The sequence below is a fragment of the Athene noctua genome, chromosome 1 (assembly GCF_965140245.1).
Source record: "Athene noctua chromosome 1, bAthNoc1.hap1.1, whole genome shotgun sequence".
Taxonomy (NCBI): Eukaryota; Metazoa; Chordata; class Aves; order Strigiformes; family Strigidae; genus Athene; species Athene noctua.
This window is the reverse complement of record NC_134037.1, coordinates 231,986,606-232,012,911: the sequence shown is the minus strand read 5'-3', so window position 1 is coordinate 232,012,911 and position 26,306 is coordinate 231,986,606. Positions and strand designations below refer to the sequence as shown.

General features: G+C 38.9%; 1 protein-coding gene across 4 annotated transcripts in view; it reads left to right on the top strand.

The window, feature by feature from the left end:
• Positions 1–25,709, top strand: part of EPSTI1 (epithelial stromal interaction 1) — a 50,777-nt gene extending 25,068 nt beyond the window's left edge. Inside the window, exons 7-12 of one of the 4 annotated variants that reach the window (XM_074931363.1) lie at positions 9,101–9,194; positions 12,371–12,454; positions 15,211–15,284; positions 16,806–16,911; positions 21,866–21,898; positions 25,296–25,709. In XM_074931363.1, coding sequence (XP_074787464.1) covers positions 9,101–9,194; positions 12,371–12,454; positions 15,211–15,284; positions 16,806–16,911; positions 21,866–21,886 — 379 coding nt within the window. In that variant the 3' untranslated portion in view covers positions 21,887–21,898; positions 25,296–25,709. Of the gene's footprint in view, positions 1–9,100; positions 9,195–12,370; positions 12,455–15,210; positions 15,285–16,805; positions 17,025–21,865; positions 21,899–23,403; positions 23,644–24,167; positions 24,204–25,295 lie in introns of those variants that run through there. The other 3 variants (XM_074931372.1, XM_074931354.1, XM_074931345.1) reach the window with 3 other exon arrangements.
• The last annotated feature ends 597 nt before the right edge of the window (positions 25,710–26,306 follow it).

Genomic DNA, 26,306 nt, shown 5'->3' with positions numbered 1-26,306 from the left:
CTATCTCTTGAAAGCCTCTGTGCAAAACTGGCCCTTGAAAGCCAACTGTCATCTGTTATCGCAGTTGCTTCAGTGTGTGTTTATGTCTTGTGAGAATGAGGTCTAGACACACACACAGAGTGCTGTGGAAAAGCCTTCAAGCCTCTCTCTTTTGGGATCAGCAGCTCCTCTGACCCAGATGGACTCAAGCTCTATTAGATGACTAAAATGTACAAAACTCACAAGGTATATCCTAAAGTAGCTGTGTATAAAAAGCCTGAAGAGCATACAGGAGCAGACTTTGCGCTGGGGGAGTTCCTGCATAGCAGGATTGCTACTGTTGTAGTAACAGAGAAGCACTTGAGAGATTTATTGGTGATAGTGTCACTGTGGTTCTGCCTCAGGAAATGCCAGATTGAGAAAATAAGCAGTACACATGCACTTTTCTACCGGAAACTACTTACACATGATATGGAGTCCTTCCTTTTGAGTGTCTTGGATGCATTTTACATTGATGACCTATGGCAGACAGTGTTTCTGTCAGAGTGCATTAAAAGGTAATGAATGCTTGTATAGTCCATATTTTGCAATTGCTAATCCTTGTGAGGAAAGGACTGAGTGTCCATCTTTCCAAATGGGAATGAAGAAGAGGTTAGACAGCTGGCACAGGACTTTGCAGGACATCGCTCTTTAGTTAGGACATAAGAATTGTCATTTAAGCAGTAATGAGGGATGGTTATCTCAAGACTTGCCTTCTTCTATGACTTGCTGTGCAAACTGCATGAATCTGTGCCTGAACTGTAGTGTGTCTCACCATGTGGTTTTAGCCCAGCTCTCTAGTAAGGTGCTTTTGTTTAATTTGGATTTGACTTTGCAGAAACTGTAGTGTTGGATGTGATCCACAGCCTTTCTAATAGCCATCTGCCTATTTATGTAATGGGAAAAGCAGTCTAGAACATAGGGTTACTTTTTAATAGTACATGATGGCTGCTATATCACTTCATCCTTCCCTTTGTTACATATTTGTGCTTCTGTTTTTGTGAAGGTTGTACTCCTGTAAAAATTCCTGGCACTGCTGCACTTGGGTACATGTGTGCACTCAGTATATTCTGCTCAAAATTTGAAGCTGGAAACAGAATTTGCCAGAGTGCCTCTGAGTGCATATTCCAAACACAAGGCAGGAGGTTCACCAAACCAAGCTGATATACACTTGCCTGCCAAAGCAGTTTTCTCAAAAGTCATAAAATGCAAGAAAATAAAACCTGAATAAACCCAGATTTTTTATTTATTTATCTATTTTTACAGGATAAATACTAGTGTCCTTGCAAGTTTTTAGTCCCCTATGATGTGTGGTTCAAACAGCAGGCTGGTAACAAATTTTCCCTGCAGAAGTACAAATGTAAACCTGACCAGACTTTTAATATAGATTGCTAGAGAGAATGAAAGAGGGCTCACACAAAAACGGTTTGCAGCCTTGAGAATCTTTTGTTTGCTTCTTTTCACCACAGTGGTCTTCATTTTGTTCATTTGTTCCTGATTATTTTAAGCGTTGTCAATTATTTAGCTAACAGGCAGAAAACTAGGCTTTTATAGACATCCAAAGGGACTCTCTTGAGTGTAATAATGAAGGCAGTTTATTGAACGCCTGTGAGGTTGCTTTCTAATTGTACGCATTAATCTGCCCATGCAAGCTGGCTGAAAATATAGAAGCAGATTGCACATGCAGATGGAGCACACAGAATGGAAGATCTATGCCATAGACTTATACAAAACTGCATTTTCCTTAAAACTGGATTTATGCTTATTACTTCAGATAATAAATGAAACTTGATGTCTAAAATAACTTCCAAGAATATTGAATGAGTTGGTGGGAGGAAAGAATAGCCTAGCTGTATTATTTCATCCAGTCAGGAAAACAAAAAAAAACAAGTGGGTTGAATGGAAAGATTAGTTTTGGGTGTGGGTGAGAAGTGATGAAAATAATTCTGCTGAGAAAGTTGTCTTTTTTTAAAAAAAAACAACTTATTTTTATACTTTCTTGAAGCCTTACACCTAAAATGCACTAGTGCCACATTTTTTTGTTCTTATCCCCAAGAACAGAAACACAGGCTCAAGAACTTGCAGACAAGAAAGCCTACCAAGCCAAAGATAGCACAGTTTTGATCACTATCATTAGATTTGCCCAAGTCCTCCTTAGTATGCTTGTGCATTACTCCCAGGGAAGTCTGTGAACACTGCTTTAAGCTTGGTTTGTGGTTACTGGAAAGATTTGTGCTGGAAAGCAAGTGAACTAAATACCCAGAGGCTGGCCTTTCTTCTCAGCGAAGGGCATTGCAAAAGAGCCATCACCATCATACAGGATTTTAATGGGGTAATTCTTTAACATTGTAATCTTTCACTTTATAGCTTCCAGTAAAAGATAAATCCCCCACCCACGCACATGCAAAAAAATGGATATTAGTTCATTAGTTGCTGACAACTTTGCACATGGATGATGGGTTTTTTTGTCTTCTTACCCCAAAGTGGACTGTCCTGCATGTGTGGGTTAGACTTGAGGTACAAGAGAACCAGAATCCATGTAGAATTGAGGGCATGTTTGTTGTTGACAGACGGAAGTGTAACCCCCTTGCCCTGGCCCAGCTGTGGGAAACATGGCAGTTGCTTGTTGCCTTCTGAACTTACTTAACCCTTATAAACTATTTGCTGTGGTAAATCACTGCAAAGAGGAGAGGAGGGGCCAGTGGCATCCTGGCTTGTGTCAGCAATAGCGTGGCCAGCAGGGACAGGGAAGGGATCTTACCCCTGTACTCGGCACTGGTGAGGCCGCCCCTCGATTCCTGTGTTCAGTTTTGGGCCCCTCACTACAAAAAGGACATTGAATGACTCGAGCGTGTCCAGAGAAGGGCAACGAAGCTGGTGCAGGGTCCGGAGCACAGGTCGTACGAGGAGCGGCTGAGGGAACTGGGGGTGTTTAGTCTGGAGAAGAGGAGGCTGAGGGGAGACCTCATCGCCCTCTACAGCTCCCTGAAAGGAGGTTGCAGAGAGCTGGGGATGAGTCTCTTTAACCAAGTAACAAGTGATAGGACAAGAGGGAATGGCCTCAAGTTGCACCAGGGAAGGTTTAGACTGGATATCAGGAGGCATTTCTTTCCAGAAGGGGTTGTTAGGCATTGGAATGGGCTGCCCAGGGAGGTGGTGGAGTCCCCATCCCTGGAGGTGTTTAAGAGTGGGGTCAACATAGCGCTGAGGGATATGGTGTAGTTGGGAACTGTCAGTGTTAGGTTAAAGGTTGGACTGGATGATCTTCGAGGTCTTTTCCAACGTAGACGATTCTGTGATTCTGGATGCGAGAGAAGGCACATGTAATGACCATTGGTTATTGGTGGTATACAGTTGGTATGCAGATGGTATACATTGCTCCCTACTCAGGCTACTTGCAACTTTCTTGATGTTGCAAGTTGCTACTTGTAGCATGTTGCTACTTGTAACTTTCTTAATTTTGAAATATGTACCTTTAGTGAGATTATTTTCTCAAATGGTATTATTGGTCCTCCAGCTTCATTCCCACTCTAGCAAATGATTTCCATTAGTACAAATCCCAACTACACCTCCCTTTGCAGTCTCTTTCTCCATGTCCCAACATAGAATCTATGGGAAACCTGCATTAATGGACAGTAACCTCATCAACCTTTCTGTCAACTTGGAATTTCTTCTATTTTAAAATTTGATTTTGTTAGGCCACATGGCAGAGGAGCAGCAATGGCCCTAGTACCAGCCAGCCTGGCTGATGGGTCATAGCAGGTGCCTGACCAGGATGCATATGGCATTGCACAAGGCAGAGCCCTCACTGAGGGAGGAACAATGACATCAGTAAGAACACACACCCCATGGACCTTAATGAAATGAAGGGCAGCTTTTCTTGTGGGTAGGCTTTGGTAGCATTAAGCAACTGATCTTAATTTCTGCAAAATTTAAGGAAGTTGTTACACTTAGCCAATTAAATACCTTGAAGTGGGGAAAGGTATAGACATGCTTGCTGGTGCTGCAAAAAGATGCGTCCTGAATGAAATTCAGTTTGGTGTTTTGGTTTTGATTTTGAGAGGTGGAGTCCTGCTATTGTTTAAAAACCATAATGAAACTTCTGGGCAGATGTTTGAAACTAACATTATGTATGCATTATGCATTGTTCTTAGTTTTTCAGCTGAATTGGAAGAAAATGGTGAAATAGCACTTTAGCACTGCTTATTGGCAGTGAATAGGGAAGCTGGTATCTCCCTGTCATTCAGCACTAGATGCTATTTCTGTTGTCTTACGACTACGACTACCCATGTTGTCTCATCTCTGAAATGGCTATAATGATTCACCTGGCTTGAGATTCTTTATTTTTATTATTTATTACTGTTTTTGAATGGCTCTTGGCATACATGTGGATGTTCATTAGAGCAGAATCGTAACGCTAGAGATCTCAAAGCTTGAGAAAACAAGGAGTTCAGAAGCTGTCTTGTTTTCAGTAGTGATAAGAGTGGCCATTATCTTTTTAAAATTGTCTAGAGAAATAAATAGATTTATTATATATGCAAAAGTATTGTGCTGCTTCTTATTCAAAAGCACCAGCATAAAAGCCAGTATATTTTTCTGTATCCTGGCATTTCAATATCCATCAATTAAAGCAAAAGAATTAACTGCCACTGGTTTCATTGGGAAGGAGTAATGAAGACTACAAGAAGCCTTTTTAATTGATGCATTTTTAGTGTTAGTCTGTAAAACAGACTTAAAGCCAAGAACTTTACGTGTAGGCAGAAAAATTATTTTTTACATCTTTGTTCTGAGAGGAATACAATCTCCTATGAAAAGCTTATCAAACAATGCTGTGCGACTCGGGTGGAGGAAGATGCTGGGGCCTGAGTCTGTATCCTTATTCATGTCCCTTAAGATAAATGCTTTTCAGGACTGGCTTTCCTGTTTGCCTTGTAGGTCTGAGGTAAGACTAAATGACACACATAGTTAAAGACCTTATTCTGTACAGGATTTTAGACCTCAGGTCCTGCAATAAGATCAGTTGCGGGTCTTCAGATCTTCCACAGTTGTAAACTGGAGTCAACTGTGGAGCTCTCTGCTTCTTGACTGTCAAGGCTGGTGATCCTGTTGGAGCATGAGAATTGCCACCTAGGCCAGAGGAACACAGGCTCACTCTGGCTTTTATATCCACCCCCTTGTCTCACCCCAGTGGAAATATGAGCAGCACACGCATTTAGTCCCAAACAATAAGAAATGTGCATGGATTCCCTTATCTTTAAGTATCTTGTGAGTGCAGGCTGCCAACTCTAATTCCCTAAATGACACCTTTCTCAGTGGAACACCTAGCAAATTCGTGTTTCTGCTTTTCACAAATATTTGTTGAGCTTCAAGTATGTGGTTTTACGTACCAGCCTTTAAGAAAGGTTTCTGCCTAAAGAATGATTGTGAAATGTAAAGCCATGTATCTGAGGACCCACAGAAAGCATCTGCAACATAGACTGATTTCCACAGTCACACATTGTCCCCTCCTAGTATGTTACTCAACGACTCTGGCAGCAGAGTTGGTATTTTCCCATGATAGTTCTTAAGAGTTTTTCAGCCCCTGAATCCAGTATTGTGCTTCACTCCCCCACAGCTACATCTGTAGTCATAAATTAAACACTGTCAATCACTGTCACTTTGGATGCCAACAGGCCTGAGACTGCCTGCTTCCCTTGCTAGCAAACTTTTTTACTTCCCAAAATGGGATGGTTGCATGCAAAGTGCCTGCTGGGAGCTACTTGTTGATATTCATTCCCAGACAGCAGCCAGGAGTTATTTGGGAAAGTGATATTTGGTCAAAACTGTTCCAGGAACTGTTACCACAATACAGATGACCAAGTTCCCATGGTAAGAGTATTGCCTGGTGCTATTATACATACCAGTATGGGAGTAGCCTATTTTAAGTAGCAGAGCAAAAGGCTTGTTCCCGATGGTGTAATGGGATACAGGACTACCAAGAAAGACAAAATACCCTCACAAGATCACTCCAGTCTAACCACTGCTTTGAAATGGCTCTTCCCTTCAGCCTGATGCTTAGGGGTAGCGAGAGGTCAGGTTAGCAGCCTGTTAGGAGGGTACCATCTTACTTTATCTAAATTTTGGATCTCCTTTTGCATAGCTATTTTTGAAGGGTATCAGGATGATGCTGTATTAAAATCAATTTCCTCAGCTCATGCTCTTCTTTCCTTAATATTAATTAGTTTAGAAACACATTTTATTAGCACCTTTGATTAGATCTTGAAGTCTTAGCAAGTGAGTGAGATGTTGCTCCAACTGTCTGAAAGTGGAACACCTATGGACACTTGGCTATTGTTTTGCCAATTACTAGGCCTAGCATAAAGGACACAGCCAGCATAAAGATGAACCAATAACCAAATTGTATTTGATACAAAAGGGTCAGTACATGGGTGAGCGTTGGGGGTACAATTCAGTCAGATTATACATAATCAACATCAATCCCACTGACCCCAACAACAACACCACATGACCAACAATGGGTGGAATAAATGGTGAAATGCTGTGTCTCTAATAGAAGAGAGAGGAGACAACCGAGTCAACAAGCCAAATACATAAGACCAAGGAAGCTACCTACTGCATCTCTACACAGCCCATGTTTACAAAGGCCAGACCTGACTGGAGCCCAGTCCCAGGGAGGCAGGAGGCCCTTCCCCAACAGGGAACTCTGCACAGGGGATCCATCTCACAGACAGACACTCCCCTTCCTGCAAGTGGTCCCAGCTTTTATCCCCAAGTGTGACACCTGACCTTGGGTTACTTAATGCAGACACCTGGGGCTCCTTTACCCAATGGCTCTCCCTGCAAGGCCGGACCCACCCTGGAGGGAAGCTTAAAGGGAAACTCACCCCCGCTTTGTGAAGGGCTGTGGGAATCACCCATATGTCAACCTTAATTTGGGGCTTGGGGTTGAAACCCCAGCATTTCAGATATGCTGATTTCCTTCTGGAAATAATGCTTTCCTCTCTGGAACATTAATTGAACTGTCATCTCTCCAACTTTCCCCTTTCCCTGCAGCATGGCTTATGCTATGCTCTGCATTGTTATGCCTATAGGTTAATATAATGAAAAATACCATTCAGACAATATTTTGACAGTCTGGCAACTCCAGGTGCATTGCTGGGTTTCCATAGAGATGATACACAATGATTTAACATATATGACTGACTTGACTGAGTTTGTCTTTAATCAGGTTTGGAAACTTGAGTCCCTTTCTTGACATAGGGACACAATTAATTATTACTTAATTTGGTGCAGTAGTGTGTTTTCTGTATTCAAAGACAGTGCACAGTCTTGCTGAGAAACTTTATTTCCTTCCACTCTTGTAATCATATTTTCTAATACTGAAACTGAGCTAGATTTTCATCTATCAGTGTCCTGATCCAGGAAATGTAGTGTCTTAACCCTCCACCCCATTTTTATGCAAATAATGAGAACTTCCACATACTCCATGTCATTCTTTTGCCATCCATAAGGAATTAGTACATCCAGGTATACCTCCAAGTTGCCAGGTATTTCTTTGCAAAGCTTCAATCTTCTCAAATACATTCCAGTCTTTCTGTAGGAGTTCTTAGTCTTTCTGGTGTAGAAATAAATTGGTTGGGTTTGGTTTTGGTTTGTTTTTTTTTTTTTTCCCAGCAATTTTAGCATAGGTAGAGGAACACTGCAGTTTAAAACTTCAAATTCCCAAAATTATTCTGCGCTATCTCACCACTCAACTGCTCATCTTTCATGGAAAAAATGTGTGTGCTTAACACTTGGGTAAGAAGACTATTCATTTATTTAACCTTGATATAGAGGTGATTTGTAGATCAGGGAGTCTTATGCTTCACTTGGTTCTTTCTGTATTGGCTAAGGACCATGTTAACTGCCGAGGGAATGGAAGAAAGGAAACGAACTGGGAATGCTGACTCTCTAAAAGCATGACCTGCTACAGCTTGAGCAAGTACTCTGTACCTGAAGTGGTAGTATGGTTTTGTATTGTGCAGAGTAGCAGAGAAGAGAGAACTTGTGGGTTCTTGTTCTTTTTCCTCACTTCTCAATATACCCACTGACCAGCAGGATGTTTTCAAAGAATGCATCTACTCACCATTTCAGATCATGGAGTGAAAGATAAAAACACACTTGGTAGTCCGTTTCAGCAGTTAGTCATCATCATTCTTCGGCAGCCAAGGCTTTTTCTTCAAGGTTAAATACCCTTCTCTGGTAGTGGCATCTTCTCCCCCATAGAGGTAGCTGGTTGCCCTGTTAGCAGACTAAACCTTTGTGTTGAATGCCTCTTGAAGCACTCTTTCTGTTCTCACTTCAGTACTTTCGTGCTTTCCAAAACTGTATACAGAAATAAAATTGCCTCTTTCCTCTCACTCTGTTCCTTTGAGTGAGCAAAGACTTATACAGATATGCCTGGAACTGCAGGTTAGGAAACTGATTCCTGATTGAGACACTGAAACTCCTGTTCTTAACATTTGTTTATGTTGTTGCTTGTGACTTTGTTTAACTGTAGTTGGTTGAAACTGTGAGCAAAGCAATACTACTTCTGGTTTATAAGGGATGTAACTGGAAAAATAAAATAGGTCTTTCCAGAATAAGGGATGACAATGTTGTGTAATTTTGCTTCAACTGAAGACAAGCATTTTTTTTCAATGCTGCAAAAAGTTTCCAAGTCTTTCTGCTTGAATAAGTAGAAGGATTTACAACAGTTCACTGAAGCAGTTGGATCCTGATGAAGTCCCATGGTATGTGAGTCTGTGCTTTAGGAGCTTTACAATAAGGCAAAAAACCATAGCCACTGTAGACCCCAAATATGCAAATGACAGTAATTGTGTGCTTAAAAATTACTCCCAACAAATGTCTTATCCACAGTATAGGTTCTGTATCCTCTATCCCATTTCATTCTGTCTGTCTCCATAACCTTTTGTTCCACCTGTGATGTTTTACAGCAGTCACATGATAAAATGTCTAGGCTAGAATCCAAGTGTGGAATAAAAAGCTGTATTTATTTTTATGGAAGCACTAACAATTCTATTTGGATTGGATTTCTTCATAGCAAAACCAATGAATTATTGAACAGATTTGACTTGGGTTTGCCAAAGAGTGATTCCTGTCAGATTGCTAATGGTGGCCCAGAATCTACAGCATGGGTAAGCAAAACTATGGCATGTGCTATATTTTCTGTCAGCTTTCCAGGTGCTGTCAATACTATAATATTAGAATATTCTAATTGAACTTTGTTGCCAAGACATAACTCAGTGAGTACCAAGGAGTCTTTCTGGGTGAATGAAATGGCCTATATTGTCTCTTACACGCTAGCAGAGTATCCTACATAGTAGGGGACTGCCTTTATTACTCACAGATATCTCTCTGATAAATGAGAGCCAGATTTATATTCTAAGGTCAGATCAGAATCTTAAATGTCCTCTATACGCATCCATCGGTGGCAAGCATTTATGAAATCTCAACTAGTTCATGCTGGCAGATGCTTTACTACATGGAAAATTTAGTCAGAAGAGAAGCTTCTGGGCCTGTATCACACTACATCCTAAAAGTGATTCTATAGACTGCTTGTGGACTTTGTCACAGTTTAAGTGAGACTGGTAAGTATCAATGTAACTATGAAATAGATAAAGTATTGCTTAAATATCATTATTCTAATTGCTTCAAAAAGGCTTTTTCACATATGATTAGTCTCTTCATGTCTAAACCAAGATTTCCTACTGATGTAAAAACTTGCAGTGAGGAATATTAACCCTGAGACAGAAGGGTTTCACTTCCTGGGGGAAGACAGCAGACAACCAAGTGGACAGAAACTTGTTACAAGCAGTAGTCCTTAGTCAGCAGAAACTTGGAAGTGTCTGATCTGGGCAGCCCTCTGTTGTATACAACCTTGAACACCAACAGCTGAGTAAATGGAGGGAACAATTTACTTTCATATTTCTTCAAAAGCCATGGAAATGTGCAAGACCCTTCTTTTATAGAAACTGCTGGAAACACTCTGTATATGACAGCTCTGTCTTGCCTCTAGTATCTCTTCCTGGTTTTCATTGCATGAAAAGGGAAAGTGATATTGAAAATAGGTTCCTTTCTCCTTTGATTCCTTAGGTCATTTTGTGTCTCTGAAAACTGTAAAGAAATTTTAGTATATGTGGGCAGATATATAGCTTGAAAGACCCAACTTCTGCCCAGCAATGCAGGTCAGTTGCAGGAGAATGGCTTTCAGGCTGTCTTTTGTAGTCATGGGTGGAAAAGCAAGATGAAGGACTGTGGGAAGGGAGAAAAGATGTCTTTAAACCACTTCTACATCCATCTTGAAGCATTCAACACTCCAAACAGTGGGGAGCTTATTCTTTGGTAGGAAAGACCCAGATCTGCAGCTTATTGTATGGTGTGAACATTGAACTGAGAAGACAAGTGAGCTCATGTCCCCAGGACTGACTTGGATCTCAGCATTTTGGTGTGGTGCCTTCATATATATACAGAAGTGAGTGGATGCCTGAAGGAACACTGAATTCTTTCAGGTGTACAGGTACTACTTCTAGCCTTTGCCTTCTGCTTCACCTACATTTGTGTGCCTTTCTTGGTCCAGTTTTTGAGGGGTTTCTTAATAAATTATGCCAAATTACATACTATAATTAATCTTTGACTTTACTAGTATCCAAGTAGATAAAATATGTAGTTTATCTGTACTGTTCTTTAATACTAGTTGATATTATATGTCTTTTGCATGACAGCATTTCTGTAACGTTGTGAATCAATTCATCACTTGCTTATAATGCAGCAATGCAGTTAGCAACATGTCTTCCCAACCAACTTGGATGATGTACAGTCTATAGGCATATGCACAGTCTCTGTGCTCTGTGTGAGGATTCTGAAGCACATAACCAATGAGTTGTTATCTAAATAAACTCTGTGTCCTTTGTGTGGAGCAATTAAAAGATTCAGGAGCAATGCATTTGAAATAATGAAGTGTGATAAGCTTAGGAACTGCTTGACATGCATGCTAAGAGGAGGGCAAATATATATATATATATATATATGGGGATTTTTTAAATTTAAAATTAATGTTCTAAAAAAAGTTTGAGACAATGTAATGTTGATCAAATTTTCTCCCTCACATCATTTCCTTGATAGTGATATTAATTTAGCACACCTTGTTCAAATATCAGTGTCAAATATTACTTGATGTGCATGAACAAATTTAACTTCTTTGGAGTGACTCTGTCATTGGTGACTTTTTTGGCCCGCTTATTTAATAAGCTCATAATTAAATTTAATCTTGTCTTTCAAAGTGTTACCAATCCTGTGTAGATTTTTATTGTCTTCCAACTTGATTAACATACACTCCACACAATTCTCCAAGCCATTACAGAGAGTAATGAATAATATTGGACCCAGAATGAGTCTCCCTGGACACATGTAACAACTCCTCCCAGCTCAAAATTGAGCTATTAATAATTGCTTTCTCTATTCAGTCTTTTTAGCAAATTATGTGCCTGATGTTTTGATGGTGTCATTCTGCGCGCATATATCAAGTTTTGAGAACATTGTGTAGACCTGTGACAAATTCCACACTAAAGTCAAACCTGCACACTTCTTGTATTAAATTATACTGCCTCATTTTTTAGCATGCTACACTATGCTTCCACTCAAAGACTTTACAGTGTAAGTTGCTATGTATAAGATCCTAGGGATCCTGTAAGACAATAATGGTAGGCTGGGTCTTTGCTAGCAACTACAGGTTCTGAAAACCGGGGCTAGTTACTGTAATGAAAACCTACTACATGGCTGAATACATTATTCATGAAGTGTAGTTCAGATTTTTAGTTCTCTTGGCTGCCCCACAAATAATATAGCAGATTTGATCTCTCAGCTTCTGTTGTCCTACCTCCACAAATGCCTTTCCACAAATAATCCTGGATTCCCCTCTGTTAGCAGGCCTCTGTTCTGCTTTATCTTGGTAATACTCTCAGTACTTTTCTTTCTTCTCCAAATACTCCATCTTACTATCATATATCCTGATTGTGTTTTCTGACTATTCAGGGTATCTTTATGCTTGCCACTGGGACATGGAATAGCATGTGCTGTGGCTGCCTGGTTGTGCTGTGCAGATGGATGTTCAGACAAACCGAATGACTGAGAGGCTTTAGACCACTTGTTTAAATTCCAGTCTTGAGACTAATCTGTTTTTTAAGTAACTGCAATCATTCAACCATTTCTCTTTTGTTAATTACCTGTATAACAATTTGGGAATAAGATCTGGGATTTTGTCCCCCTAACCCCCTCCACCACCAATATGTTTATATTCTCTGCTGAACAATAGACAAGAAGCCATACTTATAAGCAAGCTCTTCGAGAGGATGAAAACAGAAGATTAGAGGAAATGAAGCAAGATCAATGGAGGAAGGTAATTATACATTAACACTTTCCATATTGTGTCATTTTTGCATGCTGTGAAACCAACTAAATACATTGATTACTTGTAGCCTATGCACAGAGCTTCTCTTTAGCAGAAGTGATTCAGTCACTGTTTTAAAATACTGTGAGAGAGATGAGCCAAGATGTAAAATTTGGACAGGGACTGGACAGTTATCTTTTGGGTTCAAGGCTATTTTGCATCTGAATGACTAGCTCTTGTTTGCCACTCCATTTGAAAAATTGTGCAGAGTGTTTTTTCACCATGGCACCCAATTTCATAGGCTAAGGAAACCAATATCCTCTCTTTCAGGCAGAAGTTATCTTACTGAGATATTCATGATGATCTCAGACTCTGAATAATCTCTTTCTAGAGAATCAAGGCCCTTGTGCCCTGCCTTCCCAAATGGGTATGTGGAGGCACTCATATATGCTGTTAAGTCTGTATGCCTCTCTGTTCCCTTGCTAACCACCTAAATGAAGAGTTTTGAATTGTCTAAAAATCAGGCATGCCATAACTACAAGTTTGAACTCCATATTCTGCGTACATTGCATGCATTGCCTGAAGTGTGTCTGAACCACTGTAGTCCCTCTGGCATAGATTTGTGTACCATATCCACGTAAAGTTCCTCCACACAAGGTGATGGTGTTGTGCTAAGTTACCTGTCTTGGCTCCAGGTCTGACTGTGCAGGTATGGGGAGGGCAACATTTGAAAATTATATTAGCAAATCATTCAAAAACATATTAGCAAACACTGAGCATCTTACTATTCCTCTGCTGTTACTAACATCCAAATTAATGTTAAACTACTTTCCCAGTAGCAGAATAGTAGCGCAACAAATTCCATGCAGTGAGTTTCTACAAGAGCTGGACAAGTGACTCAGCCCCTCTCATGGCTATGTTTAAATGTTGGGGATAAGTGTCCTCATTTCATAGTAATCTAGCAGCCAGGATGCTGGAAACAAAGAGTGAGGAAAAAAGGAGGCTTTTAATTGCTTTCCCATGACATGTATGCTTATTTCCAGGAGCTATAGAGAGGAAAAAAATTTGAAAGCCATTTCTGATGGGTGTAAGGCTGGTAGCTGTTGTATTCGTTACATTGATTCTTCAACAGAGAAAATAACGACAGATATGACTTAGCATGCCCCTACTTTCTGAGTTTGGTTTCAGGGACTCATGTGGATCTTCAGACTTTACTGATTTTCACAGATTTCTAGGAGGGTGTTGGCTGCTTCTAAGGCTGCTCTTGCCTGGTACATGGTTCCAAGTGCTCTTTGCCTTCACAGTTGCTGCTACCTATTGCGCAGAGTAATGCACTACTTACAAACCTACCGTAAATAATATGTATTTTAAAGGCTCCAATAATTGTTCCTCAGATATATGTTGGCTCATTTCTACTTCAAACTAATATTTATTAAAGTAATTGTGAATTCTGTTCTGTGCGTACCTCCTAGCACAGTGTAGCTATAAAACGCATAGGTATTGTCAGTTCCCTTTTTTTTTTTTTTTTTCCAGAATAGGTTTTAGTATGTATTGCTTGATTTAGAAATTTTCAGTACACTTTGAACACCACATCATATACACACAATATATTTCAGAACATTACTCCATGTAAGGACTCAGCATATTGAAAATTCAGATACTGAGTTTTAATTTTCAGGTTGAATAGTTATTTAAAACAGTGAAAATTAAGGTTGGCTTTTTTATTTCTTAATCCTGTTTCTTCTTTTAGGGCTAGACAAATATTGATACACAACACATTCGCAGTTATTGATTTTCTTCATACATTTATTGCATAGTTTTTATTTAATGTTCCATTTAAATTGATTTTTTTTAAACTTTTGTGGTTCCATTCAGTTATTGAAGCTTTTATCTAACCGCATCATTTTATTTTAGTTCCTATTCCTACTGCTGCTCAGTTGCTATGGAAAATATGAAAGATAGATCTGTTCCTATCCCTTCCCCCTCACCCTGCAAGCCAAATTTTCTTTGCAGAAAAATATGCATCTTCAATTCTTGGGTGCATTGCAGAGAGCAAGAGCCTGACAAACAAGCACACATGCAGAACAGTCATACAAGCTGTGTTTCATTCACAGTCACGGCTAAAATTTCAGAAGCACTCTTCTCTGAAAAGAATTTCCTTTGACACCATTTATATACCTTAATATTACGTAACGTAAGGATGAGAAGCTCCTGCAATGCTGGGAGCTTGCACATGCTTTCACTTTACCAGCAGGTACCATTTGCCCTTCCTTCACCCTTGGGAGAGCCCTGGGGAACTGGAAGTGACACACCACGCCACATACCCCTGTTTTCCTCGTGCTCCATGGAAGCAGGAGGCAAAACACATGTCTCCTTTGTACCCTGTGTCTGCTCCTGCTAGATGACTTCATCTGTCTTCTCCCTTGGACCCACAGAGAAATTCAACCTGGGGGTTGGAGCAAGGGGAATTAGACTGGTGTCTGGCATACCCCTTTAAATGCAGTACTGTAAATGTCTAAATCCTGTAACTCCCCACTTGTTAAGGCACAAACAAAACGCACCCAGTACAATGCTGAACAGAAAAATTAGCTCAGTTTTTAATATAGGGCTGTCACATAAAAAAAAATGCTGTTGAGAGAATTTCTGGGAATGACACATGGCTCTAAGTGAAGTTAACACCATGTGGAATTAATTGGGTTTGCAACATAGGTATATTAATTAAAAGTTTGCTGCTTTTTTTTTTTTTTTTCTTTTATCATTCCAAGGCTGAATTAATGGAATTTAAACAAAAGAAGGAAGAGGAAGCCAGAACAAGAGCACATCAAAATGAACAGAGGAGGTATGATGCAAAAAGGCAGAATACACTTTAATTGCAATCCTGTCTGGAAAGAGTCTCAAAATTGCAGGTGTTCATGCTTTTGAAGACAATTGTAATGAAGATCCCCGACTTCACCTCTGGTTTAACTTTGCCTTCAATTGAGCCACTAATATCCATCATTACAACTGCTCCCTGTAATGCAATATGACCCAGAGTGCCTTTTTCACTTTATTTATCCTATCGGCATAAGATTCAGCACAGGGTAGAAACTATTAGTAGTTTCATGGGTAACTACTAGTGCAGTAGTATGTATGTATGTATGTATGTATCTATCTATCTATCTATCTATCCATCCATCTATCTTTCATAAAATTTTATTTTAGAATGGGCTTTTGTCCATGACACGTTTGTGGTTGACTGTCACTGAGGTTAACAGGCAGAGCTAAACATGGGATTTGATATCGATACAGATAGAAGCTGCAGTGCAGCGAGGCCGTCTGCAGCTGCACTGCTTCATGCCCTGGGCTGTGCCCCACTGATGTGCCCTCTCTGTGCTCAGCAGTTCTAATCTTGCACTTCTGTCACTTAACTGACTTTCCATTATCTTGAAGCACAGCTTTATTCCCAACATTGTTTTCTGCTGGTAAAGAATGCTCAGGCTCAAAAATAAAACCACCATTTATTTCTTTTTTTATATCATCAGGGAAATATTTTTAAAATTGCTTCTGTAGGCAACCATTCTCCATAATGTTTTCATTTCTTTTTTTTTTTCCTCTAGCAAAGATATTGAGATAATTACCCATAGAAGTTAATGAAGGATTTTTGATTCAGTCCATCTCATGTCCCTAGATAGAAATAATCCAGTATCTTGCATTTTCCATAATTCTTATTGACAGCTTATAAAACATTAAAGCAGCAGTCATGTCTAAGCATGTGTGGCAGTCCCAAGCATTAATAGGGAGAAAAAAGAAACAATTTTCAGAAGGTTTGCAAATACTTAAAACAGATTGAGGAAAAGTGTATTTGTATTTGTGCATGAATACAAGAAAATGCTAGAGTTGATTTCAACTCTGGATGGTAGGAAAGTTGTCACCTACACAAATTGTCTCTATTAGTAACAAGCTTAAGTGTTTTTTTCCATTGGCGTTAGGAAATCAGTACTTCTAGAAACTCTCCTTGTGTACTGAAGGCTGAAAGACTACCTCAGATGAATTGTCAAAATAGCTAATCTCCCTGATAATGTGGGCGGTAGTATGCAGATCATCTTTCTATGGAGAATTTTGGTGCATTTCTCACAGCAGCCAAGGTATGCCTTTTAATCACAATGAAGTGATCACGGGATAAGGATGCACCTAGTGAGTTGAAAATTAAATCCACCCTATCTCATGCCTGTCCATGGTTATGCAGCACAGGCTTGAAAAACATAGGAAGATGGGTACTGAACAGAGAATAAGGAAAGCCACTCACAGAATGTTAACTTTCAAAAGTTTGTGAACCCCTCAGTTGCCTTCAATCATTATTCTTTTTTTGTTGTATTTTAAGGGTAAATAATGCTTTCCTGGACCGACTTCAGAACAAAATGAAACCTCATTGCACCTGTCAACCTGGACATTCTGAGAGTCTGGACTACTTCAGTAATGATGCCCGGGTAAGTTTCTGGGTACAGAACAGGAAATAAATTATACTGTTTAAAAGTTGACTTTTTGCCCAGATACTATTATGTGTCTGCATGTGTTTAGCCTGACTGACAGAACTTACAGTCCTGGCTGGCTGCCTACAATAGCTTTAAGAAGAAACCCTGTCTTAAATATAAGCTGTTCCAATGGGAGGAGGGACAATCAACTGCTCTTGCAGCAGAACTCAGTGGCTTTGCATGCATCCAGGGTACTTCCTTAGGTTCAGAACAAGGACAGCAGAATCATAAGAGATTTTTTAAAAGTCTTTAAATGAAAGATATTTGGAAATACTGTAAACATTTTAATATGATATTGAAGTTGGAGGGGAAAATTCCCATGAAAGGTACAGCTATTAATTTTTCATCCATATAAAATTATGACAAAGACACAACTGCATCCAATTTAAAATACATAGTATTTGTAAGGATACTTTGAAGAAAATATATCTTAACTATAGCCTATTAAGCATCCATTAATGTTTTCAGCTATCCTAATGAGACATTAATGTAACTGTTATTTAGAGTTGCATTCTTTAGTGTAAAAATAATAATAAAAAAAAAAGATGTAGAATTCCCACAATGGAAATTTCCATTAGGTTGAAATTCCATTGCTGAGAGGTCCCAAGGGCAGAAATAGAAGATTTACGAAGACTGAGCAGCAAAAAGATGAGAGTCTAAGAGAATTTAGTGAATGTGCCAGTGCAGAGAAAGATGTTTAGCTGAAACCAGAAAAGCTTGAATTGGATTAGTTCAACTGTCTGGTGACAGTGTGTTGGCAGATGAATGCCAGGAAGACTTAGTTTCAAGCATCTACAAAGTCAAGGCACGATTAAGAAGCAGATATTCTTGCTGCTGGAGTTTTCTATATACTAAAAGTAGAAAAAGGGTGTCTTAATTACTACAAGCTTTGGGCAAGCCCTGGGTCATGGCAGAGGGAACCTTGGACTAAGGGCACTTTTGTGCATAGCAGTTCTCTTGGTCTTGCTGAGAGGATGTAGGACCTGCCATCTCAATCTCTCATAAGGTCTTCAGGCAGCTGCTTGGAGAACCAGTTGTTAGAGGCTTTACTGACAAGGCCTGTGTCACATGCCAGGCAATCCAGGAGTTCTTGGAAACCAAACTACAGATGTCCAGGCTAGTAAAAGGGTGCAAGTAAGAGAGCACTCTGTATGGCAGGCCTGAACCATCTCCTGAAGGATGGTATGTTTGCAGAAAGCAGAACTGGAGACTTCAGAGTACAGAGCCGACTGATACCTAGTAAGGGGCAAAAAGTAAAGTCCGATGGATGGGGCCTGGTTGTCAAAGGCAGCAAGGGCAGAAATTATTATTTTTATTTCTCTTTGTGTCCTTTATCCCGATTTGTAAACTGTTTTCTGATAAACTCAGAAGAAAATGAGGGACACAGCTGATATCCCCAATATCTAAACTTGAGCATCTCCATCAACACGCTTCTTGTCACCACTGAAAACCTTGCCACTGTCTGCAGAGGAAGCAGGCTTTTGCCTTTAGCCAGATGCCATATGTCCTTTTCCACAGGGCAGGTGTTGGTACCACCAAATGAGTGCGCTCAGCCCAGGCACAATTTTAACAACAGATGACTTTATGATGTACACAACCAATCTATGATTTTTTAATAAATAAATATATATTCAAAAGTGCATTAACACAAATGCAATAAAACACTGCATGTAGAAATGATAAATTTCCTACTCCAGTGTTTACTTAATGGGTCCCAAGGAGCCTGCCTTCTGTTGGGTAATGCTAGATTATCTATTTTTCCTTTATGCTATGATGTGAGTTTCAAAGACTGAACAAAACAGGGAAAGAATGAACTGTGAAAGAATATGTCATCTCAGAAAGGAATTAAAAATTAGTAATAAGAGCAAGAAAGAAAAACATCTCTCAAAAGACAGGTTGGAGGCTGCAACCTCAGTATCTTTGATTATACCAAAATTCTTCTCCCTTCCCTTGGGATTTTAAGCAAAAAGAACTGAACTCCAGGTGAGGCTTACAAGCCATGTAGTCTGCAGCATGGTGCTTTACATTACAAGGGAGCTAACTAAATCAGGTCAGACTATATGCTAAAATTAAAAGAAATTAGAAATGTTCCCAAAGTTAAGACCTGCAGATAACTTTTGAGCCTGCTCCCCTGTGCAGTGGCAGTGAAGAGGAAATATTTGTTCTCTTTCCTGCTGCTTTTTTTCCTGTTTGAATTCTTCACAGTCACAATAGCTTCACACTTAGCAGAAACTGAACATTGCACCATGTTGTTGATGCACCTGCTGTATTTTTCACTATTATTTCTATTAGCCTGGTTTCCTAAGGAAATTAAGTTTCTATGATCGTGCTGTCTGTCTACATGTACTAAGGTTTTCAACTTGCTGGCCAACCTTAGCTAAATTTGAAAGGGCATATAAGTCTCAAAGATAATTAAGTTTCTGTGCATTTTGTGAAAAGCAACGGTTGGAAGACGAGAGACCCCAAAACAGTGCCTTGCTCTGAGGGGTGGTAGGAGGGACCTGGGCACTCTGTGCATCGTTTGGCTGCAGCTGTCCAGCTGATCAGCATGAGCACAGCTCCAGGGCAGTTGCAGCTCTGCTTTGTTTTCCTGGGGGCTAGGGAGTGCAAAAGGGGACATAGATATCACAGGGGACATGGAGAGGAGAGGGGCAAGGTGAAATTATTGTGTGTGTCTGGGCAGGGGGGGAACAGTTGCATTGCCCAATCGTCCCCTAATAGATAGGAAGCCAGTTTTCATTAATTCATCTGCCCTCCAGACAACTTGTGTTTTATTGGGAATATTTATAAGATGTTATTTCAAGAAGGATCCTCATGAAAGTAATCTTTTCTCCCTTTTTGGTTATAAATTCCAGGGTGCTCTCTGGGTGGTTGTGTGGTTTCCTTTTTTAATGGGAAGACAAATTAATTAATTTCCACTTCTGTCTGTGAGCACCCTTGAGAGACCATCAAGTCTTGTTGTATGCTATAAAGAAAGTTTTCATGTTCTTTGCACTGCCATTGCTCTAACATAACGATAAACCTTTTAGGATAGGAGGGTAAAAAAATAACAGTTGTCATTTCAACATCAATGTTTAATCAATAAGATTTGGTCCTTACTCAGCCGGGACCTTTGACAGAGACAGTATCTGTTCATTTTAATGGCTCAAATGATCAGTTTTACTTAAATATTAAACCACTTCTATTTTTACAAAAGAATAACTTTAAAATACTTGCATATTTTTATATTTACTCCCTCACGAGATTTTCCCATGTTTAGGTATGGAGGGATTTTCACAGGCCAAGTGCTACTGCATGGCAAACCTGTAAAAGAGTGCGTGTTTAATTTTTTGTATGGAAATAGAGCACTGTCAAGGACCCTTTTGTCTATTTTATTAATGGGGAGAGGTCAAATCATGAACGTATGAAATTTATATGTCTACCCTTCTTTAATGAAATACTAGTTGTCTTGTTGAAACTCTCTGAGCTATAGTAAACCCAGACTCTAGAAGGCAGCATGACATATTACACCTTCCTGTTTCATGTCCCCATTACACCCAGCATCATGCACAAGAATAAGAAACACTGTCTTCGATGCTGACTTTGCTCTTTCAGTGGCTGCATATTTCTAGATATTTATTGTGGGAAGCAGCTATGCTCTGAATACACAGGTACAGTGTGATAGGAAACCCCATTCTCTTCCTTTCCCATATGCAGAACAGGAACTCGATGGATGCTGGATAATTTTTTTTTTTTTTGAGAAAACATGATTTATGGATAAAACTATTTTAAATAAACATGGTTTGTGAGTTAGCACTTGGTTCAGTTCTTGCAGCACGATCCATGGGAATGTTTCTTTGGAGTCTCAACCAGCATTTGATTTATGCTGTTTGCTACAAATCTGAGAGGGAGCATGTCATGAAGTTTACTGTGGCACGGCGAAGAAGAACCATAGCTCAAAGGTTCCTGAAGTTACAAGGCTAGTACAAAGCATACCACAGTTTTCTATACACAATCAACCTTTAATGCAGAATTTATGAAATTTTAGACGGATAAAGCTGCACTGAAAACGCTGGTTTCCTAGCACAAAGAAAAAGCTTTTATTTAACAAGGGAATATTGAGAATAGAATATTTATATAAGAAGGTTCAAGAGTGCAATTCACAATGCTTACATTTGTTTTAACTTGCTAACTTAGCTTTAACCTAGTTAGTCTATTTACAATCTGAGTAGGAAAGATTATTACATTTTGCCTAAAACTGGTTGGTTGGTTGGTTGGTTGGTTGGTTTGTTGACTGGTTTGTTTATTGAGAGTAATATGCTAGTCTTTCCTGGCAGAAGGGTGGCAGAAAATAAACTACTCAGCAGAAGTATCAGCACTGATATAGGAACCAGGCATGCTGTAGCTGAGTTTAATGACTTACCTCTGACAAGACACTCAAACAGCATATGCGGATGTGTTCTGCCTGACTTGACTTTGAGCTCAATCATTCTTTCCTTTGAAAACCTCATCCTAAAAGAGAATAGTGGGAGTCTAGGGAGGAATGGAAGAATCTTTTCACTCTTTCAAATTATGTGAGATCAAGAAAGGACTGAGGCATCTGAAGATATTTAGAACACTTCTAGATTGATTTTTTCCAGCAAAACCAAGATATGTTTATCTCCTGAGGTGATACCTCCTGCTATTCATAGAGTTCAAATTGAAGAAATATTTATTGCTGGAACTAGAATCTTGCAGAAAGGTTTACTTGTTATTTTAAGTGGAGTTTCAAAAGACAGGAAAGGGCACTATGTAATCAAGAAAGTTCCACATAACTGCATAACCATAATTCCTTGCATAAATATGTGATTTTATTGTACATTGTACATTGAACTACTAATGTGTGGGTTTTTGTTTTTTTGTTTGTTTGTTTGTTTGTTTTTAAATTCAGGAATCAAAATACTTGCAATAAAGGAGGAGAAAGGTAAAAATAATGAATTTGTTCATTCTTTTTAGTACCAATGCTGGTGTTAATTTAACTTCATACTTGACATTTCATAATGACAGCTTATGTGGTTTAATTCGCCAGTAATATGAGAGGGGATCGTAAACTAAATGCTTCCAGCTCTGTGTTTGGGGCTATGCAATGGCACATACCTATTCTGAAACACGTTCTTTCATAAAAAACTGCAGAATGGGTAGAAATCAGAGGAAGTGCTGATGGCATGGAAGGCATCTGCTGGGGGTGTCTTAATGTTTAAGCTAAAACCTCAATACAGCCACATTCTCTGTGTCACGGACTGTGAGTGGATAAACCTGGGCAGCTGAGGAATGTGGCTGGAAATGCAGGAGGCAACTCTGAAAACTTTCAGTGGTCTTAACTGAAGGAGGATGGCTTTGTTGTGGGCTGCGTTCTTACTGCTATTTCCCATGAGCAGGGGTGCAGTGGAGGCTGTTGGTAAAACACCACTACTGAATCACAGAAATCAGGCCCTCTGTTTTCAAATGACCTTTTCATAAGGCTCATTGCACCTATGTTCTTTTCTGAAAGGGGTTTCCTACCCTGATTCCCAGTTCTGATATAAAGATTTGTGCAGAGCCTTTACTTCTAGGCTTGGAGACTTCTTATGCAAGTTTAGGTACTGACATAGATTATTCTTGCCTTAGGAGATAGCTTGGACATAACTCTGTTTTTTGAGAGACAGGATTTTATAAAGAGGTATTTTTAAAAAAAATCAAACTTAAAAAAACTCCTTGCTTTCAGCCCTTCTCCTACAAATGCAGATATTCTTCTGTGACTTTTTCTCATTTTCTCTTATTTTAGTATTTTTTTCAAAAATGCTAAAATAATTTGCAAAATATTCAGTTATTTTAGTATTTCTGCAGCAGGGTTGTATTCTGAAGATGGTATCTAAATAATATTCTTGGCCTCCCATGAGCTGTCTTTTCAGTTTTATCAGGTAAAATTGTTATTAAAAATTAACTCAAATTCACTAAAGAAATTATGAATAGATAAAGGCAGTTCCCCACAGGGGAAGAAATGGCCATCTTTTGCAGCCAACAATTCTATTAGGTTTTATAAACTGTGGGCAGCTGAATGAGTTCAATGCATTGGATTCTGTGTTGTTTTTCACAATATCTACAATACCAATAATATTTCTACACATTAACTGTACAAGAATGATGTATGATGTACTTTTTAAAGCCTCGTTTTACTGTTGTTTTGAAAACACATTTCAGCTTGCTACATTAATATATTGTTCAAAGAGTTATTAATATGTCTGCAGATAATTAGGACATTTTGTGAATTAAATTTACAAAAAGATAGAAATCCCTTCATGAAGGCTTTACATAATTAAAAGCTAAAACCTGTCAGAAGAAAAGGGAGACTTTCTTTTCCAGTGGACTTAATCCTAGATAAGTTGACTTTGATTTTTGTTTTTGCTGCAAAAGATAATTTTTAATTCTGTTTTCTCCCTCTTGTTACAGAGTATTGGAGAAATATTCACTTTGATCTGGTCTGGGCCAAATGACCTTGTAAAAGCTCCAGGAAAGCACTCTTTTATCACTGTGCTGGTTTTTTTTTCTACCCTGACTTCAGCTTCACACCCACTTCATGAGCAATCTGCAGAGACTAGTTTCTAGCTGTCATTATTCACGCATATTTGAAACATCTGATTATGAAAGTCCTATTTAATTTTTAATAAGAGAATGTGTCTTTTTTTTTTTTCCCCATAAATTGTTTTGCCTCTTGCAGAAGTAATTATCCCAGTCTTTGGGATCTCAGAAAAAGAAGACATTAATGGCTGCAGAAGCTGTGGTTTTTTGCTGCTCTGTACCTAGCCAGAAAGGTCTCAGAGATTTGAACTGAAAAAGCAGGTAGAGGATTTTCTTTTGGGATAGGAAGGAGAAGTGTTGCTTATCTGGGTTTTTTTGGTTTGTTTTGGTGGGGATTTTGTTAAGTTGTTTTACTATTGTATTTAACAGCAGACACTCAAGAAGAAACAGATGTGCATATTGTAGAAAGGATCTTTTAGATATGTTCTTAGAAAAATACAACACATGAAAGAAAATTTATTCAATCTCTCCCAATTCTTTTGTGATATGATATACTAGTTTTTCATTTTGCTTGTTCTAACTTGTCAACTTGTTACATGAGTGGGGAAAATTACTGCAAGGTTAGCTTTAGTTTCTTACTTTTCTTCATCCCTCTAGTCTAATGGACTTCAATTTATATCTCCCTGTTTCTGCAGAAGACAACATCTTAATGCTTTCCAAAAGTCAGATGCATGACCAAGATATTTCTAATGGAAAATTAAAGTCCACAGTACAGGTTAGATAAACCATGCAGACAAGAAAAAATACCCGCGGCATTTACAAGTACACCTTAGGCAAAGTCAGAAGTTTTCTGAGCAGTTTCTTTCAGTGTGCAGTCATGCCACAATATTTTTCCTTCACCCTTGCAATATGTAAGCTTCATAATGGATGGTCTGAAGGATTTTTTTGAAACATGTATGTTGCTACATTTGCTTTCCCTTCCAGGACTCTCTGCAGTTGTCCTTTGCTCTCTTTGCCTCAAAGAATTCTCAGATCTCTAATACTTCTAGCTAACTGATGTTAATAGGAAACGCTGGAAATCTTGGTAATGATCTGTGGTTTAGCCTTTTTTTAAGTATCTGACACTGGGAAAATTCCTTGTGAAGACTTTTGCATACCTACACAATGGCACTGTATTGCAAGTGGTACTTGGCTGTGCTATTGGACTGCTGCTTTGAAAATTAAATTCACATCTCCCTCCAAGAACTTTCTCACCCAGCCTCCTTTAGTAGATATCAGGGCTGGAACTAGATATTTGCAGAGTGGGTTATATGTACATGCATGCACATATATTTTAAAGGAAATCTCTTTGCTTTAATCAGATCCTTGTATTGTACTCTAATAAGTCTAAGACTTGTAGGTAGTCTTTTTGAAGCAGTGAACATGCAGCCTCTCCGCACTTGACATATGATACCCCTTAGACCCTGCTGATAAAGGATGAATGGGAGGGGAAGTCACCACAGTCACTGACAAGTTAAAATTCCACGTGATTATGTTGCTGTGTTTCTATATCCAAAGAAGAAGAACTTTTTATTAACCCGCTACTTTCACATTCAGGAACAGTCATTGCAAGTCACCTTGAGTAACCTCTTCCATTAAGCTTGTCCTCTTGCTTTTGGCTGTCTTCAAAGATGAAACTTGATCACAATCTTCAAAATGCTTTTCCTTATCCAGCATTTCAATCTTTTTTGAAATGCTCTCTACAAACTATTTCAGACATTAATTATTCCAAGCCTTTTTAATGGTGAAGTATCTGAATTTTTCTCTCCTATCTTTCTGAACAGAACAAACAAATCTATATGAACAGTGGCCCAGGAAGTGTCTTTGAGAGCCATGGCCTGCAATGGAGATGATAAGAAGTTATATGCATCCATGAATTGATGTTAGCAGGATGCCTGGAAAATGCTGTTCTTATCCTGTTGGAAAGCTTCCAGTATCTCAGAATTACCACCTCCACACACACATGTCCTGCCAAAAATTTATGCTTGAATGCAAAGAGATGACATCTTTTTAAAGGGGCTATAATGAAATAAACCGGCAATAGACTGGGAAAGTGACTTCAAGTCTGCCGAGAGTTAGGAACTGATAGTTGGGTGTGTTTGCTATCTACCTGTTAGAGTAAACCTTTGATAAAGGTTTTCAAACTCGTAAAGGTTCCTCTAGTTCTAACTTACACCAACCAAATTGATTATCTATTATGCAGTGGTATACAACCAGATTTTATGACTGTATAACAGTAAATAAAGGTTCATTTTTTTGTTTTGAAAATTGTTGCTGTCTCAATATAATCTGCACTGATTATCTTTTTCTTTCAGAAACAAACCTTCCAACAGGGAGTGGTATGGTACTGGAAGTTACAAGAGGAATCACCCTTGCTTTTCCATTGCTGAGACAAATTCATTTTAACAAACTGACTAAACCATTATGATTAGCTATTTTGAATTCCGATACAACTTGACAGCAAGATTCCTATGTTTAGGTTTTACAGTCTGCCTAAATCAGAAACTACCTTCCTATGAAGAAATGCAATGTTCATTTAAGGACTTACAAGACTGATTCTCTATTATATACTTAAAAGTTGTTCCAATGGTTTAACTATTCCTGTTTTTAAAATATCTGCCTGACACCTAGTTCAAACTTGCCAAGTTTCAGGTATCTGTTATCAAATTTTCTTAACCACTTGCCTGGTAAATGAAAGAGTTTTCTGCTCTTGGAACTCTTATTTTTTTCAATATGCGTATTTGGGCAGCTTCATTCAATTTGCAATCCTTGTTCAGCTTTTGTTCTTAAAAACA